Consider the following 19,256-nt stretch of genomic DNA (forward strand, 5'->3'; position numbering starts at 1 on the left):
GTTTAAATGGAATGGCACATAATAGACCTAGTTCACACATTCGCACTGCAAAGTCTGCATTTTGATGAGAAAAACGCTATCGGCCTTTTTCACAACAGCTATTTGTGTCTAGAAGACAGAGTATACACAGGTGCAACCAACTAACTAATTAGGGCTCCGGCACTGGAACACCTAAATGGACTGGAAGTTGGAAGCCGTAATTAACATCTTGGTGCACCTGTGTTACCTCCTGCCTTTTAGACACAAAATCGCTGCAGTGAAAAAGGCCTATTGCCATTTGTGTGGAATGTAACGGAAAAGTAATATAACGAGTATAACAAATTACTTTTGGCATGGAGTAATAAGTAAAGTAATAATATTACTTTTGAAAATAGTAATGAGTAATATGTAATATATTACTTTTTTAAAGTAACGTGCCCAACACTGGTTAAAGGTATGGAAAGGAAACATGAGATAGTGGAAGTATGAAAGGAACAGGAGAAGAGTGGTGCTGGTGAATCTGGATTTTTTTTTTTTTGTGGACAAGAAAGCCTTTTTGGCTTTCGTGGCGATGGTGATCAACTGTGCTATGGAGATAGAAAGCAAGTCAGAGAGGATCAAGATGGGGACACTGCCAGGAAATGTTTGGATATTGAGGACATTTCGGGAGATGACTTGACGAAAACGCTGAATGAAGTGTTCGCTTCGGCCTAGACGACTGGTCTGGGCCACAGTATGGATATTGGGGTGAATGGGCGCATTTTTGGTGGACACTTTTTATTGATATTGTAATTGCACTATAGTTTTAGCAATACAGTAGGTGGCGGTAATGCACAATTAAGGATGCCAACTGCCATACAATTCCATAGAAGAAGAAGAAGAAAGATGTCACTCAAAGGCCACACTCGCATGCTTTACCGACGGCTCCTGAATGCGTCATGTGCACTGAGTTGACTCGTAGAGCGAGACCGCAGCTGCGATAGTATCTGTCTGCTCTTAACTCCGTTAATCTCGCTTTAATCTTCATCACAGCGGCTCATTACCTGCAGTACACAACGTGCACTAGTTCTGCACAAGCACTCGAGGGTCTCTCCTCCTTGTACCGACTCTCTCACTAATCTCACCGGTGTTTACATGCTTTTCAGATTGGCTAGCTAACACGCTAGTTAGCTGTTAGCTACTTAGCTTAGCTCTCTCCCTCTCGGTAAGATGTGTTGTTCGTTACGCATAGCATTCATGTTTATTTGCTGGAGGGGGAGAAGTCTCCCGCTAGTGTTGATGTCCAGTGTGATGGCAGAGACACTTGGAAATGTGTTTATTTGTTGCGGCGCGTATAACGTTAATTAGACGAATTGATAGAGTAAATTTTTAAGCTCCATAATACCAGTATTCTTTTTTGACATTTGATCTGGCGATTGGGTTGCTTCATAATCGGGACATTAAATGATCCCATGTGGTTTTCGCTGCGTCGGGTGTCCAAAAATGATGTATTTTGTAGCTCCATAGTGACATTTCAGTGTTACAGCTTTTGACACAGATCTGCTTGCAGCTCCGCGGGCTGGGTGGATGGTGCTTGAAGTGGCCGGCCATACCGTGTATGTTAAAATCGTTGCAAAAATACCTAACCAAAACTTATCTTCTTTTAAAGCAGCTATGAGCAAGATTTTCGATGGTTATTAAACAGTCTAAATGTAATATTGATACATCACATCTTACCTATAATAGTAGCTGAGACCAAAGCCGTGTGAATCGGAGATTGCTCTCTTGATGATTATAGAGTGTGTCTGTCTTCCGGCGGGCCGGATAGACCAGGAAGTGAAACGAAACGGTTTACGGCAGCTGCCTGCCTTCAACCGTTTCGCTCTGCCTAGCAACAGACCATAAACAAGGAGAACGCCATGCTCGCTACATCCAGGGGCTTGCTACTCTCGTGAACATCTCTCATCATATTCTAACAGTTTGTTTGGAAGTAATTTTGTTATTTTGTGGTTATGGCCGAAGTGGCTGCCGCAAACCGTTTTATTTCACTTCCTGATCTGCCGGCCCGCTGACAGACTAATCATCAAGACAACACTGGCCGATTCACTCGGGGTTCAAGCGAGAGTACTCGGTGTTGGTCTCGTCTACTATTAGAGGTAAGATGTGATGCATCAATATTAAATTTAGACTGTAAACCCTAACCCTAACCCTAACATCTATAATAACAATCGAAAATCTTGCTCGTATAGCAGCTTTAATGTCAATACAAAGGATCACTGGGTCGGAATGTTGAAACACGCATTTCAGAACTCGATATTTGCAAAGATTGCTCTCCCTCTTGCACAAGGAGGGAACCAATGGCCGCATCCAAACAATACCAAACATACCACACTAACGTCCACTAATTCATCAAGAAAGGAATTCCACACAGCCAGAGCATCCCGAGTCCTTTGTATCGACATTAAACTCAGAAGTTGACGTTTGCTTGTAATGTGTGGCTCATTTCTGGCTGATAAATAGTGGTTTTCTTTCAGCCCTTGGTGTTTAGCAGTAGGTGCTGTGCTAAGGTGTCCAGATTTCTGAAATGAAAATCGGGGACATTGGCCCCCTATCTTCCCACTGGCCGTAGGCGCAAAAACTGGCGTTGAACGCAAAAAAACGCGCCTTGCGCCTGCCTCGGGAACATACCAACATGGTTTTGGGCCCCGAAATGCGCTTTACGCCAAAGAGGTGTGGCGCAGTGCCAGAATAGGCCAGAATGGGCGTTTCGGCCTTAAATACCGGCCTAACGATATCTTCCCCCCTGGCGCTTAGCGCTTTTCAAAACCAGGCCTTATTCAGTGCACCGCGGATATTACTGTGCGTATTTACGCACAGCTCTCCTCTGCCAATCTCACACTCTCTCCCCCTCTCTCTCTCTCTCTATCTCGCTCTCTCGCGCGTCTCTATCTCTCTCTCTCTCTCTCTCTCCCTCTCTCTCGCGTGTCAGACAGGCACAAAGACCGATGGAAAAAAGTTGTTATATCTAGTTTTGAGCCCCTGTGATTCAGAGGCTGTTGAGCCACATGTGAAATCTCCCAGCATGCATTGAGGCTAATATATTTTTCGACAAGAAATATCAACCAAATCAGCCTAAATTGCCTAAAGGGGTAGATAGAAATAATGTTTATGTTATCACAACATGCAATTGTAGAACATTTCAACATTGGTCAAAATAAAACATAGAAATCCAAACACAACCCTATGTGAAACATATATGTAATCCAGGTTGTATATATATATATCCCTCGCAGATTTAACGTGATTTAGATGAGTGACAGCTGTAACACGGTTCTACTGTGATGTCCTACTGTGATGTCCGCTCCAATAAGACTTCTTACTTCACATTTACTTTTACAATAAAAACACATTTATGCAATGACTTTACATAATGTAGGCTATATTTATGTGCATCATCTGCAGCACTGGAGAAGAAAAGGTAGCGGGAGAAAACGATATTCTAAACTGGACAAACTTTCACCAATCTAATCTCATCATGACATAGGCCACATAGGGATAGGCTATATTTTTCTAGTCAATGCGTTTCGAACATTCTTTTCACTTTGATCTTGCTATAGTGTAGCATATTTACATGCTTGCAGTATTTAAACTGCAGTGAGATTGGTTTGAGAAGCATAATAATATGGAATAATATATACAGACAGGGATGAAAGGGAGGGGGGGAGCTCAGGCTTTTCTAACCGGACTGGATCGCTCCGTGGAATTGGAGCTTAAATAAACAAATAAATGTAGTATTTACTCCAAAAAATCAAGATAAATAAACTCAATTAATAATACAATAATTTGCTACTTTGACTCTGATGCAGAAGCCTCTCCTTTTTTTTTTTTTCTTTTTTTTCCCCCAGACTTTTTTATCCCATTTTTATCCCCCATTAGTGCTCATTTATATTTATCCTGGTTGCTGCTCCACCCTCTGCCGATCTGGGGAGAGCTGAAAACTGGCTCCATGCTTCCTCCGAGACATGGGCAGTTAGCCAGCCACTTCTTTTCACCTGACAGGGGAAGCTTCACCGGTAGGACATAGCACGTGGGAGGATCACGCTATTCCAACGAGTTCCCCTCCCTCCGAACAGGCGCCCTTCACGACCAGAGGAGGCACCACATCAGCAACCAGGATATTGCATGTTTTGGTGAAGGGGTTCCTATATGAAGGAAACCCCCAGGAGGCACGGGGAGAACATGCAAACTCCACACAGAAAGGCCCTTTTTGACGACCCCACCCGGGCGGTGGGCACTCGAGGACATGCGGACGGGCACGCATTCCTTCAGCATTCACAGCGTCCCAGGTGGGGATCGAACCCAGGACCTTCGAGCTGTGAGGCGACAGCGCTTACCACTGCACCACCGTACCCCCCTGTGCAGAAGCCTCTCCTGTCTGTCTCTGTAGTCTTGCTCAGTGTCCCGCCCTCAGCACTATGTGATTGGTTACACGCCTACAGACAGGCAAAGAGACAGCTGGTTCAGCCCTCAGCCCTGAGTATGAGAGGGAGCTGAGTCCCGTGAGGTACCCGTACCATAGGTAGAGAACCACTGACTGACCAGTATTCAAACGGAAACAGCGGTGCTTTGAATCGTGGAGGTAACAACTTGGCAACCGTAGCAAAAGGTGCACACCGTTTTACAGTTTGAACACACCCTGGCAGTTGCTCACAGCGAGCTGAGCTGTCTGTGTTTTTCGAGGGGAAGGCAGACAAGCTGCAGGCAGACAAGCTGCAGGCAGCATCGCTGCGTAAATTGCATAAACACCACCATCTTGTGATCTATTTCAATGATGAGACATTCCCAGTTTCCCAGTTACACGACTGAAAATGCCCGAACTTCACAGCCTATGGGATGTCACTCAATTAAATCAGTCGCTCGCTCTCCCCCCTCTCCTTCCCGAATGTAACGTGACAGTCAATGAACGTCTCGTTCTTCTGCAACTCATTGTTACACTTTCAAAAAGTAATAACGGCAGGCAGTTAGACTGTATTTCACTTAATTTCACTTAAATTAGCAATTAAAGGAGAATTTCGTTTTTTTTTAACCTGGACCCCTCTCCTCACATTAATTATGATCTGACGACTCACCCAGTGATCTCCGCAGCATTTTTGTCCGTCCTAGGCGTTGTTGTGATCAAAATAGTGTGCAAGCCAGTCCTAGAATGTAGCTCTGTGGGGGCCAAGTGGCAGCGTGTTTTCCTCCATCTAAATAGACAGTTTTATTCCCATTTTCGACGCATATCGTCATAAACTGTTCCCTAAGGAACGATCAGACTGCAATTTGAATGATTTGTGTCTTGTAAGCCCAGACGGGTTGGGCACCATGAATATGGTGTATGTCACAGAAATAAAACTTATCTATCTATCTACAAAATTGTGGTCTGAAAAATGTATTTGAAATACAAATTCGTATTTTGAAAATTCATAAAAATACATTTTATAATAACTGATAAAGACAATTAGTCAATTCATCGATTAATTGCCAAATATTACATTAATTGCCTATTTTGATGATCTATTCATCATTTTGAGCCATTTCTTTAAGGAAAAGATTCCTAATTCTCTGATTCCAGCTTCTCAAATGTGAACTTTTCTTGTAGCACCCGACCCATGTAGCTATTAAAGTTACTAAATGAATAACGGGGGTTGTAGTACTATGGGCGGGGCCTGGGTACTTTTAGCTGTGGCTGTCCGTGTGACCTGTATAACAAAATAAAGTTACTAGTGTAAAACCTCTTACACTAATAATGGTTTACAAATAAATTATGGTGCCTCCACTTAGCAGGAAAATATGATATATATCTCTCTTTTTGAACCTACTAAGAATTGTGTTTAACTCCTTTTCCCTCTAAATACACCTTAATGAAATGTAAATATGACACATATAAATACTGAATTAAGTTATAAAAATAAACATACATCACATACAAAACAAAATTCACCGTATGCTGTATACAAATTAAATGTTTCCTATATTTCCTGTTAAACTTTTCTCAAAATGTCCTTTTTCCCAAAATAAAATAAAACTGGTTGCAGGCCTGAGTCGACGCTCGTGAGCGGTGAGGCCTAAAACAAATGGCCGCTTCACTTGCCAAGCAAGCTGAAAATAAAAGGTAGCACGTGCACTGTTAGTTCTTACTCACAGTCCTTGGGTGAAACAGGGCAAAAGATGGGGTAACCTGGCGATGTAAGGTGAGGGGGGACGATGAGTGAGCTTGACGCCGACCACCGACGGGACCCAGTCCTGATGTAGGATAGCCGAGCCTGGAGACGTCTTCTCTCTTCCAAAAGAGTCCAAGGAGAGCTTCCTGGTCCTCAGTCTAACATGTACATGACAGTTTTTCTTAGTCACTAACTCATATTAAAACTCATGTCGAGCTTCAAACCAGTGAAAAGCATTAACACACACTACCAACGCACAGTAACATCAGCTGCTACTATAGTTAAGCATGAGCTAATATCACTAGCATGCTAATTGCTAATAGCATTTTACTTTACACACTACATCATGATGAAGTGCCACAAACAATACACACAGAGGCTATTTACCTTCTGCAAGTTGCCATATATCCATGAACCTTCAGTAAACTCTGCATCCACCTCATTAATGGACATAAACTCCAGCAACTTATACACTGTTCATACGTTCTGATTTCCTCTCGTCGTCTGACAAACCATGTGCGTCAGACTAAACAGGGTCTCCTCTACCTCCCGCCCCTTCACCTCTCTGATTGGCTAAACACATTAGTAACAACCAATGACATTTACAAAAGGGAAATGATTGACAAGGTTAGGTTTTCTAGGCTAGGTTGAACGTCAACCACGCTGCTTCTTGTGCACACTGCACAGCAAACAAACATGAATCTTAAACGACCATCACCAAAATAATGACAAAGATATATTCATCTGCTTATAGCATGCTTTTAAGTCACTATGAACTGTTTTAACAGGGTTGAACATACATTTATACATTTCAAGATTATTTATTCATCTTAATTATTTATTTACATATTTATTAGCCTAAAATGAAATACTTTTTAGACTGGGCTACATTTAGATGCTAAATCATCTCTTTAGTCCTCTGGGACAGTATTCTCCTATACCCTCTAACGCACTACAGTTCTTCCATTTCAGTTTTAGCTGTTTTTCAGCACAGCTAATTTCTTCCTCATTTCAGCTCTTTACTCATTGAGTGCCAGCCACTTTTGGAGAACGGACGCTCCCAGTGCCAGAGTTTCAGAGCGTTTTCAGTGATTTCTCGAGGCCCACAGAATATTGTGTGATATTACTATGTAAACACTGAACACGCACAAAGAACGATGAGACTCTATTCTATCATCTGCAAAAAAAAGTTTATTGATCCCATTTTCCGTTCTTTAGTTATGAGCCGGAGAAGATAGCTTGATTCATCCAAAAACAGCAATTTTTTTCTAGAAGCTGAGATAATTGGCCTTTTGTGAAATTAAACATTTCAAGCACATCACTGACTCTGAAGCTAATCTTTTCTAATGTAGTCACACCTCAAAAATAATTTCCTTCAATAAAACAGTTTAGGCCAGGGAATTTTGTTTGGCAGAATAATATTTTTAGCTACAACCAGCAGCGCTGGCCCCTGCGTGCGCTGCTGGTTGCAGCTTCTTGCTGGTCTTGATTTGCTGCTGTTGGGCATCGGATATTCTGGCTTGCGTTTGTTAATCCTGTCCTGCTGCCTGGGTCTGTCTGGGTGTTGCGTGCTGCTCTGCGTGCCCCCCCCCCCCCCCCCCGCCCCGCCTCGCCTCAACTGCACACTCCTCCTCCTGTCTGTGGTGGCTCTCTGCTGAGTTTGCTGTGCGCACAGTGAAGGGTGCGCAACATCCAGTTTTTTTACAGCGTTCCGCGTGTGTTTGTCACCGGCAACGATGCTTCCAGTTGAGAATAATAACAACTCCACGGTGTGGATGTGCGGATGTGCTGCTGTCGCAACCGACACGGAGCGGCTCAATTGTGGGAGCAGATTGGCTGCTGCAGGCACAGCTGCAGTAACGTGCTTCAGCATATCGATGCATACGGATGCGATGCGATTTCCGTTTCCATAACGACTTCTTCTTTGTTTTTTCCTTGCCTTTCTGTTATGTGGAGAGCACTGTCGCCACCTAAGGGTTCTGTAAAATAGGTTATAGACCTCCAATAGCTACAATAGTTGTACCAGAGATGTATCAGGGATTGATCCACGTCCCACCGTCAAAAAACGCAATTGACGACAATCGTCGTCTTTGGCAGTCTACGTCAGTATTTGAATTGACGACAGCTGTCGTCATTGGCATTCAATGAGTTAATCAACTTATGTGAGGGCTTTTGACATATAGGCAGCATTTCTACATGTTAACCTAAAGTTTTGGAACTTTGACCATGTTTAGCCATAGATATCTGACATAACAGTGTGTATAGGGTGGAGACTCTGGAGATGATGCGCCATGGCTGCAGTTATGGAAGTCGCCCGCTCCAGGGGCTCCCAAAATCGTGACTGACAGACAGACAGACACACACCGCCCCCCACCGAGGGGCCATCTGGGCCAACTGTGTGCCATCGGCCTATACTACATCAGAGTTGCTCGAGTGACATCACTGATGGCATCACAATTGTGAAGTGACATCACTGATAACATTACTGATGACATCACAATCGTGAGCCACACTGCTGCCACACCGCAGCCACACACACTGCCACCCACACCGCCACCCACATAATTAAATAATTTGTTGTGTCTAATACACTGGTTTGAATATCCAGTAAACCGTTTCATTTGCAGATAGGCCAGTGCATGCAATATCTAATATATTAGTAATGTATCTCTGGGGGAATTTCCACCAATATGAGGCTTCATTACTAGTTTAGATGAAGAATTGATGTGAAGTCTGACTCAAGACCCGTACTACTCTGCCTCTGATTTGTGGTTGACTTTGTTCTGAGGGTAAGCCACATTGCGTTTGTTTTTCCACAGTTTAAACCTGTGTCAATGTTAAAAATTTGTCAATTTGAGAATAAAATGACCAGTACCATAAGCAGTACCATATGTGATGTTATACATAATGTCTTTATCTTTATCTCTATTGTTTATTTAAGCAGGGACAGTACACAATAAACATATTGCACCAGAGATAGCTAAAAGCTAATTTGCATCTGTAGTCCCTGGGCACACAGAGTCCTGTGCACACACAGTACATATCAAATACAGCAATAAAAGAAAATCCTAATGTCTAAACAATCAAGATACATGACAAAAAAATATACTTACTATTAGCAAGATAATACATGTACAATGCACAGTAAAATAGAACACATAGAGGTAGATAGCAATCCACTAAAATCACACATTGGCAAATGAGGTAGTGGTAAAAAATAAATAATGTCATAGCACAGAAAGAAATAGTATATGAGACCACACCAATGACTATAGGTGGCCGCAAGACTGACCCTCTCTCAGCCACTTCTTAATAGAGGATTTAAAACCTCTGAGAGTACTGCAGCCTTTAATTACTGCTGGCAGGGTGTTCCACAGCCCACCCGCTTTGACTGTGAATGCAGATTGACTGAATTTAGTTAATCTAAAAGGCAACAGTCCCCTCTAGTGGAGGCTCTCACACTAGCGTTGCGATTTGTCACTAATTTGTTGAAAGGCAGGGGGGCAAGGCCGTGGAAGATCCTATACAACAAACAGACATTTGCCATCAACAGAAAATTCTCAAGTGTTAGAAAGTTATATTTCTTGATAATGTCACAATGATGATAACTTTTAAGTTTTTTATCCAGGACCTTCAGCGCTTGCTTGAATAGAGTAAAGAGTGGCTGCGTTGTTGTTTCATTGGCCTGGGACCAAGTAGTGGCACAGTAAGACAGATGTGATAAAATGAAAGAATGTACAGTTTTGCCGCATCTGTGCTCAGCTGACATCGAATGAATCTAAATTGCCGAAGAAGTTTGACAGTCCCTGCAGTTTTCTTTATGTGCTTTTTGAAGGAGAGGTTGCTATCTAAAATAATACCCAGCTATTTAAACTCCTGGACAACCTCCACCCTCTGACCCTTAACAAAGATGTCAGGTGGGGGGGGGGGGGGGTGTTATTACGCCTTATAGAGAAATACATGTTCACGGTTTTAGAGACATTCAAGGTCAGGCAGGAGTCGTTCAGCCAATTACCAATTACATGGTACATAGTACAGGAAATGTTGCCAGTTTCAACAGTAGAATCACCATTTTTCAGAAACATATTGAGCAAAATACAGATGGCAGGGAATGGACAGCCACCGTCAGACAGGAAAAGTTTTGCAACCTACCTTATTACGATAGAGATTTGTGCTAATATATGGGCATATGTAATGTAAGGTTTAATGTTGTATTGTTAACTGGCAAATTACGTGACAATGCATCTCAGGCGATGTTACGGAGTAACGCAAAAGTAATGTAACGAGTAGTGTAACGAATTACTTTCTCCAGGGAGTAATCAAGTAAAGTAAGGCATTACTTTTTTTTAAAGTAATGTGTAATGTGTAATACATTACTTTTTTGAGTAATGGACCCCAACTCTGCTCATCAATACAGACTGTCAGTAGAAATAATACATAATGACATTAAATATAAGGGTCAGTTAGCCTCATCAATACAGTCTGTCAGCAGAAATAATACAATGACATTAAATATAAGGGTCAGTTAGCCTCATCAATACAATCTGTAGAAATAATACAATAGGGTCATTAAATATAACATAACATTCCCACCTGTCTTCTTGTCCTTCAGGCTGAGTATCTGTCAGCTGTCAGAGAGAAGCTGTGAAGCTCTGGCTTCAGCTCTCAGCTCCCAGTCATCTAGTCTTCGAGAGCTGGACCTGAGTAACAACGATCTGCAGGATTCCGGTGTAAAGGTGCTCTCTGTTGGACTGGGGAGTCGACATTGTAGACTGGAGACTCTCAGGTCAGATATACTGTTACTGTTCAACTGACCATTTAATGTCTGCTTTACATGTGCATTAATGTTAGAGAAAATAGCTGAACTCTCATTTGCTGCTGATGTGGCTTTAAACCAGCTGAGAAACCAGCGTTCAACTCTACTTTCTCTCCTCACTGCCTCTGTAGGTGAAACCTGAAGTAAATTACTTGTCAGGGTCTGTCAAAGTGAATCCAGAACAGAAATTAAAACACAAAGCTGATCCTGGGGTCAGCTGTTAATATTGGAGACCGTTTTTGTATAATTTCAGAGCAGTTTATTGTTTTTACAGTTACAGTACAGTACTGTTGTTACAGTACTGAGTTTACACAGAGCTACAATCTATTTTTCAGAAAACCTGTTCAAAAGCTGCAAAAGCTCAAAACAAACTAGTAGTGCTGGGGAATGAAGCTAAACATGATATTACAATAAAATGGTTTGTATCAGGTTATATCACAATACGTAAAATCACTATTCTGTTGAGTTTAAAGGGTTAATTTTGCTCCTGAATAAAAGTTGAACAGAACAGTAAACTTGAATTTAAAATATTTCTCTACCAGAATAAACTATAATCATCATCATCATCGTCGTCATAAAAAGCAGAGTGAAAGGTTTTCTCAGTCAGTCTTACTTTCAACCCTATAACCTCATATGTTAATACGATTTTGTCTCCACCCTGGCCTGGGAATGCCTCGGGATTTCCCAGTCAGACCTGGCTAATGTGGCCAGTAGGGCTGCAACAGCATGTGAACACGGATTAATTGCTACTTTACCCATCAGTGTGAAATACAGTTTAACTGCCACTGTTACTTTTTGATACTATACTATGGTATACTATGCAACTATTTCGTGGAAAAAAAGTGTTTTTTATCCTTAAAAGTTTCCCGTCAAAAACATAAATTTTAACCCACTAAATACTGTGGCAGTGTGTTTGTGGCCAGACGCTGCCCCCTGCCTGATTTCGGGGCTATTTACATATTGGCTGTGCCGGGACGTATTGGGGCGGATACATTGCAGAGGTCCACGTGGGGCTGTATAACGGCCAGCCAATAACATTACTCACAGCGCAACATCCAGCCAATAGCATCACTAAGATGTGCTGAGAGGAATCCAGCAGAGTGGAGTCAGTGCAGACTAAAACCAGGAAATAGAGCTCCTTCCCAGATCAATGTTTGAGCTGTTTGGCTGATGAAGGTGTGTGTGTGTGTGTGTGTGTGTGTGTGTGTGTGTGTGTGTGTGTGTGTGTGTGTGTGTGTGTGTGTGTGTGTGTGTGTGTGTGTGTGTGTGTGTGTGTGTGTGTGTGTGTGTGTTTATTTGTTTTTATAGCATAACCGCTGTGAAACTATTAGAGAATAACAGATAATTAATTAATAACCTGCATTTGAACAGTTTACCGCCGCTCTCTCTCTCTCTCCACATAAACACAACCTCGTTCGACCACATAAACACAGAATGCAGAAAAACATGCCCCATCACTAAAATACACACAGGGAGAAGCGTCTCTCAACATAAAGGGATTTGACGGGAAACTTTTGTATAATTGTTTTTAATTAAATAGTTGCATAGTATACATTTAACGTTACATCTCCATGCAGCGTTGCAGTGAAAAGATACACAGACAAAAGAGTTGCAGTGAAACCACACAGACGAGACAGATGCATTGTGTTACGTTTGGGAAAGAGAGGGGAGAGAAAGAGCGAGCGACTGATTTCATTGAGTGACATCACCTAGGCTGTGACTTCGGACATTTTCCGTGGTGTAACTGGGATATGCATCAAAAACTGCAACCCTATAAGAAGGAATTGTTTTCGACTTCCACGCTTTGACATGGAGCAGGCCATTTTGAGCAGAGCAGAAGGGAGGGCTGCCTCTCACACGATGCCATATCACTTGCCACTAGGGGAGAACACCCCTATAAAAATGGGCCGGCCTGGTGCAGTGCTGGGATCTTTCAAGTTAAATGCAGGACTTTGCAGTGCATAGAGACACAGCACAGCCAAGCAAGCACATTAATCATAAAACAACACAACAACATATACACACAAATTGGTTGCTTGGGGGGGGGGGCACGAGGGGCGGGGCGGCAATTTATTATTATTATTATTTTATTATTATTACTGTTATTATATTTTTTTACCCAGTTGCTTGGTGCCCTTGCCACTTGGTGCTTTTGTCCATAATGGTTAATCCGTCCATGGTGTGTTCAAACTGTAAAACAGTGCGCACCATTTTGCAATGGTTCCCAAGTTGAACGTCATGTTGCCTCCACGATTCAATGCACCGCTGTTTCCATATGAATACTGGTCAGTGGTTCTCATCCTGTGGGATGGGTACCACTGGTACGCGGGGCTCCCTCCCTCTCATACTCGGGGCTGAGGGCTGAACCCTTGTCTCTTTGCCCGTCTGTGGCATAGGCGTGTAACCAATCAGATAGTGCTGTGGGCGGGACACTGAGAGAGAATACAGAGACAGACTGGGGGGGCAGCTGCGTCAGAGTCAAAGTAGCAAATGATTGAATTATTAATGGAGTTTATTTATCTGTACTTTTTGGAGTAAATAATAATTATTATTATGTATTATTTTATTATTACATGACATCAAAACCATGACACGATCCGATTTGTGGGTTTTGTGATCTATTGCACCCCTAGTGGCCAGGGAAAGGAAAGTTTGGGGTTCCCTGCTGGAACTGCTACAGTACCTCTGTGACCCGATCCTGGATAAGCGGTTGAAGATGATGATGTTGATGTTGATGATGATGATGATGATGATGATGATGATGATGATGATGATGAACAAAGCAGTGGAGCCGTTCTCCTAGTTTGACCTGAAGGCAGGAGAAAACCAGCAGCCAGTGAAGTAAACAAGGAAGGGTGTGAGCAAGCTAAAACAACCTAAGTGAGGTGGAATAGATGTCAGGGTAAACATCTACACAGTTACAGACATCTCTAGAGAGTTATTAACACATTATAGTAGTATCTCTAACTCTACTGAGTAGATCAATACAAGCAGATCAACAATAAACACATTTGGCTCCAGCCTGTGTGTGTGTGTGTGTGTGTGTGTGTGTGTGTGTGTGTGTGTGTGGCGTGATTTCTAACCCCACATAGGATAAGCAATAACCACGCCCTGTGGCGCCGGGATTGGCCAGGAGCAGCACTAGAGGGCACGCAGCCCAGCGATTTCATGAACCAACTGAATAGCTCTTGAGAACGGACAGCGATTTCGAGAGCGGATATTGAGAGCGGACATTGAAATGAATTATGGTCACCTACCTTCCTTAGCATAGTAATAATAATAATAAGCATAATAATTGTAATCTACACAATGTACACAATCTACAAAAACATACAATAATATAAACGGTGTTGTGTTCACGTTCATAGCTCATATAATATAATGTATCATATCGTTAATTTCAAGCTCAATTCTTACGCAGAGAAAAGGTAGCCTACAGCACTGAAAATGTAACAAGCAATAGTTTTTTAAACATTTTTATTTTAAAAGATGAAAAACCCCAGGTGCTTTAGTCCCAAGCTTCAATGCTCCTGGCCAATCCCGGCGCCACAGGGCGTGGTTATTGCTTATCCTATGTGGGGTTAGAAATCACGTGTGTGTGTGTGTGTGTGTGTGTGTGTGTGTGTGTGTGTGTGTGTGTGTGCGCGTGTGTGTCTGTGTCTTTCTGCTTTTATTTGAAATTAAAATCTAACAAATACAATTTCTTCTCACCCAGCACTACAAACTATACATCACTGAATAACATATTACATAACAGTATGCTCTGTGTGTCTGTGTGTGTGTGTGTAGGCTGTCAGGCTGTCTTCTCACAGAGAAAGGCTGTGCTTCCCTGGCCTCAGCTCTGAGCTCCAACCCCTCCCATCTGAGAGAGCTGGACCTGAGCTACAATCATCCAGGAGCCTCAGGAGAGAACCTACTCTCTGCTGGACAGTGGAGACTCAGGTATGGAGAGGCAACGTATGCTAGAAGGCCGAGAGTCAGACATTTTCTCTGTCACACTACAGAGATGAGGAATATTGATTAACATCAGTTATGACTGATGCTGTGCGGAAACTCATATTGAAGGTTATTAATTAAAAGTGCTGGTCTGACTTTGTTTATTCCTCCAGTGTGGACCATGGTGGAGAGCAGTGGCTGAAACCAGGTCTGAGGAAATGTAAGTGTTTGATTCATGAACACACTAAACTTGGCCTTATTCACTGTCAGATCTTTAGCAGTGTTCAAACAAACTGGCATAAGCCAGCAGCGAGCACACTCACCGATGTTTTCAAAGTTTCGGTGCACGGCACAGGAGATACTTGGTAGGAGAGAGAGAGCCAGCACACAAAAATGTCCTTTCGTTTGGTTTATTCCAGCTTAACACCAGGTACAGCACACACACGGACGTTTCAGCCTAACGGCTCTTTAGCAGGCAACTCAATTTTAATTAATGATTTTATAACAGAACACCAATTAAATGTCATGTTTTTCAGTGAAACTTGGTTAGACCAGAATAATAGTGAAGCTGTTCTTATTTAATCAGCCCCTCCTAATTTTAGTTGTATGAATGAACATGGACAATAGCTCCCTCCTCAGGGACACCCAAGCCTTGTCCACCCAGTTGGGGCATGTGCAGAAGAGGGCAAGCCACATTATTCTGGGAGCATCTTACACCAGCTACCAGCAAGCCCTAAACACCATCCCCCTTCTTACACCAGCTACCAGCAAGCCCTAAACACCATCCCCCTTCTTACACCAGCTACCAGCAAGCCCTAAACACCATCCCCCTTCTTACACCAGCTACCAGCAAGCCCTAAACACCATCCCCCTTCTTACACCAGCTACCAGCAAGCCCTAAACACCATCCCCCTTCTTACACCAGCTACCAGCAAGCGCTAAACACCATCCCCCTTCTTACACCAGCTACCAGCAAGCCCGAAACACCATCCCCCTTCTTACACCAGCTACCAGCAAGCCCTAAACACCATCCCCCTTCTTACACCAGCTACCAGCAAGCCCGAAACACCATCCCCCTTCTTACACCAGCTACCAGCAAGCCCTAAACACCATCCCCCTTCTTACACCAGCTACCAGCAAGCCCGAAACACCATACCCCTTCTTACACCAGCTACCAGCAAGCCCTAAACACCTTAAACATTGTGTGCTAAAGCTGGAATTATACTTCCCACATCGGGAAGGACCGCGAGGGTCCATGCAGAAAAGTGACGTCAAATCAGCAGCCATGCCCCTCCGCAAAGCTCCAGTGCGGGATAATTTCACCTGGCCGTGCACACCCCAAAATCTCTAACTACAGGGACACGGCTGGGCAGACAAAGTGGAATTTTCAAAACTCCCGCTCAATTCTGCGAGCAGAAACCTGCACAGAGTATAAAAGCTCCAAACATTTTCTCTTCAGGATTCTGTGTCTCTCATTTCTGTGCAACAGTCCATGCAGGAGGTATAATTCCAGCTTTACACCAGCTACCAGCAATCCCTAAACACCCCTCCAGTCAGTTTTGTATTTATTATACGTGTGTGTAGTAATAGTAGAAAACTTTAATGTCCTCCAAGGAGGCAATTTGTTCTACAACACATGAGGACACAGACACATTCAAATGACACACACACAAATCATAAAAATCATAAAATCATCTGTAGTGGTCAATAATATGCAATAATACTGTGCATTAAAGTGCACCTGTTAGCAGCCCGGCATATTTAAAGTGCATATCTATGACAATATTGCATACTGCCCATTGCTGATAACCAGCTATGTTCTCAATGTCATAATCATAATAAAACAACAATATCTATACTAATAATAATAAAAATTAATAGAACATGTGTGCGTGTGCGTGTGTGTGTGAGAGAGAGAGAGAATGTTTACAACTTTGTTATAGACAAAAGGATGAAGCCTAACTATCCTTCTAACCATTCACTGAGCAATCAGGTGAACTTGTGATCTTCTCTCAAAGTGTGTTGTAGCTTGGAGTGCATCTCTCTCTCTCGTCTGTCTGTATACAAGGGATCAGTGTTGGTAAACAAACGGCTTACTGGGGGCAACTTTAGAATGGGACCCTATGGAGCCAGCCTTGAGTGTCTCACTCTACCAGGTTGTGCTTTTGACTAAATTTACTTCATTTTAAAACTGCAACAGTTTATACGCCTTTAACACTACATATCGTCGCCGTCCGATGACAACCACGCATCTCCAAAATGGCAAATTTTCAGGAAATGAAAAAAACTAAACACTGTAGACTTAAAATACTAAACAACACGTCGTCAAATTTGACACGTCTTCAGTATAGACTGTTTCTCGCTGAATGTGTAATTACATTATTAATATCTTACCTGAATAAGCTCAATATGTTACAGGATTCTCACTCCGAGTTTGATGCACTTTTTCCGCAGCTCCACAAAGCCTCCCGCCGTCTGGAGCAGACAGCCGCGCGCACATACCTCCAGCTCCAGGCAGGTCCAGCGGCGAGTCCGCTCCCAGGCCGAGTTAGAAGCAGCGTCTCGGGGCAACAAAGCCTCTAACTAACACCAACATTATTCTCGTCGGAAACCACTCTGATCTCCACAGTTTAAATTAGTCTGCAGTCCAGGGACAATTCAAAAACATTTTATTGATCTATTTACGTCAGACGACGTCAGAAACTAACACAACTAAACCAGAAATATTAATTCTGCTCTCACTCAGAATGTCAAAATATGTGATGTGTAGTTTTTGAGATATTGACGTTTGTTTGGCACAACTCATACTAGTTTAGCCTGGATGGAAAAACCTCGCTCCGAGTTTTCCGGCTATGGGCGGAAGACCGTAACCTTGCTTGCAAGATAGATAACCTCGCGAGATCAAAAGAGATTCTCTCGACGTAATCCATCTTGTCATGCACAGGCAGTTAGGATGATTGGTCGAACCATGGCCGGCTCGACGAATCAACGGCAGCCTAAGGCGGGCTTTCTGTGTGACGCTACTGAGAAACGTCTGGGCAAGTAGTGGGTACATGGTTTTTTTAGTTCTTTTCACTCGTCAACATGGCTGCCGCCGCGGAAGTTATTTCTCAACTGGACAGCATTTCCAAAATATCAAAACGTTTATTAATCCAATCCAATTATTAATCGCTCATGCGTTAGTTTGTGGAAATTCCCGTGCAATAATCATAACTCTGGCCCCAGCCCACATCACTCCAGCCGGAGCACATGTTAGCCTACATTAGCTTCCACAAAACACACACACAAAGCTGCGCAAAAGCGCTTTACGTTCTTATACGGAGATAGCGAGGCAGCATAGTAAATAAACACACGTGGCACTGCGCTCCGTTTTCATCAATGAACTATTAATAGCGCAAGGGATGGCCACTCATCAATTCGCTGCGCGTAGCCAAACACTCCTGGCTGCTGTTAGCCACTAATTAGCAACAAACATTTCAACAGGCTCATACCCCGGTCGCAAACGTTACGTCAGAGGCATGGCGATCTGATTGGTTGTAGTTAACACGCACCAGCGGTGATAGACAGATGGGTCATCCAATCACCTGCCAAGTACCTTGGAAAAAGTGCCCACCTCCGTCAGCGGGTTGGATTACTGCATTCCCAGATCGACTGGTTTAGGGAAACATAATGTGTAGCTAAACCGTCCATCTGGCAGCGTCAGGTTAGGAAGACCGTGCTGTGGCGAAAACATTGCAGCACAGACCAACGGAAGACGGGGTCTTCTTCTGTCTTCCTGCCTCAGTAACGCATGCCAGGCTCTCTCGTGACACGAGGTTATACTAGTTAACTGCTGCTACGGTTCCGCATTTCTTGGTGGTTGTGATGTCACGTTGATTCGTCCTATTGCACCTAGCTGGGACCAGTAACGTTGTTTACCAGCCTTCCAGGGCTGTTCTGTGACTTTGTGACAAAGTGAAAGTGAAATGCAACTGTTTATTACGTTTGATAAACACCAAGGACCAACGGTGTTTCTAGACTGCGGCTTGTTAAAGATAACCGTGTGTCGCATGTGAACATGCGTTGCGCGTGAAGCCAGCAGCTAACGTTACCTCTGTGGGGATAGCCCACTCCAGACATAATGAGTGTGATGGATGGCACTCCTCATAGGTGCACATCATTTAAAAACAAGCAGGGTTGGGAAGCTTACATTAAAAATATAATCAGGGTATCCGTCGGGTCGCCGGAAAAGTATTAAAAGTTGATAAATCTAAAGAGGGAGGGGAACTCGTTGGAATAGCGTAATTCTCCCATGTGCTATGTCCTACAGGTGAAGCTTCCCCTGTCAGGTGAAAAGAAGCGGC

The 19,256-nt window shown here is 43.2% G+C and overlaps 1 protein-coding gene across 1 annotated transcript in view; it reads left to right on the forward strand.

The window, feature by feature from the left end:
• LOC310785738 (protein NLRC3-like) overlaps window positions 1-16,019 on the forward strand; it is a gene marked incomplete at both ends in the record, with an annotated part of 46,847 nt that extends 30,828 nt beyond the window's left edge. Inside the window, 4 exons of the mRNA XM_083646871.1 lie at window positions 10,774-10,947; window positions 14,767-14,919; window positions 15,087-15,133; window positions 15,880-16,019. Of these exons, the coding sequence (XP_083502997.1) occupies window positions 10,774-10,947; window positions 14,767-14,919; window positions 15,087-15,133; window positions 15,880-16,019 (514 nt within the window). The remainder of the gene's footprint in view (window positions 1-10,773; window positions 10,948-14,766; window positions 14,920-15,086; window positions 15,134-15,879) is intronic.
• Window positions 16,020-19,256: the final 3,237 nt, after the last annotated feature.

Source organism: Poromitra crassiceps (genome assembly GCF_964638095.1).
Source record: "Poromitra crassiceps genome assembly, chromosome: 11".
NCBI lineage: Eukaryota > Metazoa > Chordata > Actinopteri > Beryciformes > Melamphaidae > Poromitra > Poromitra crassiceps.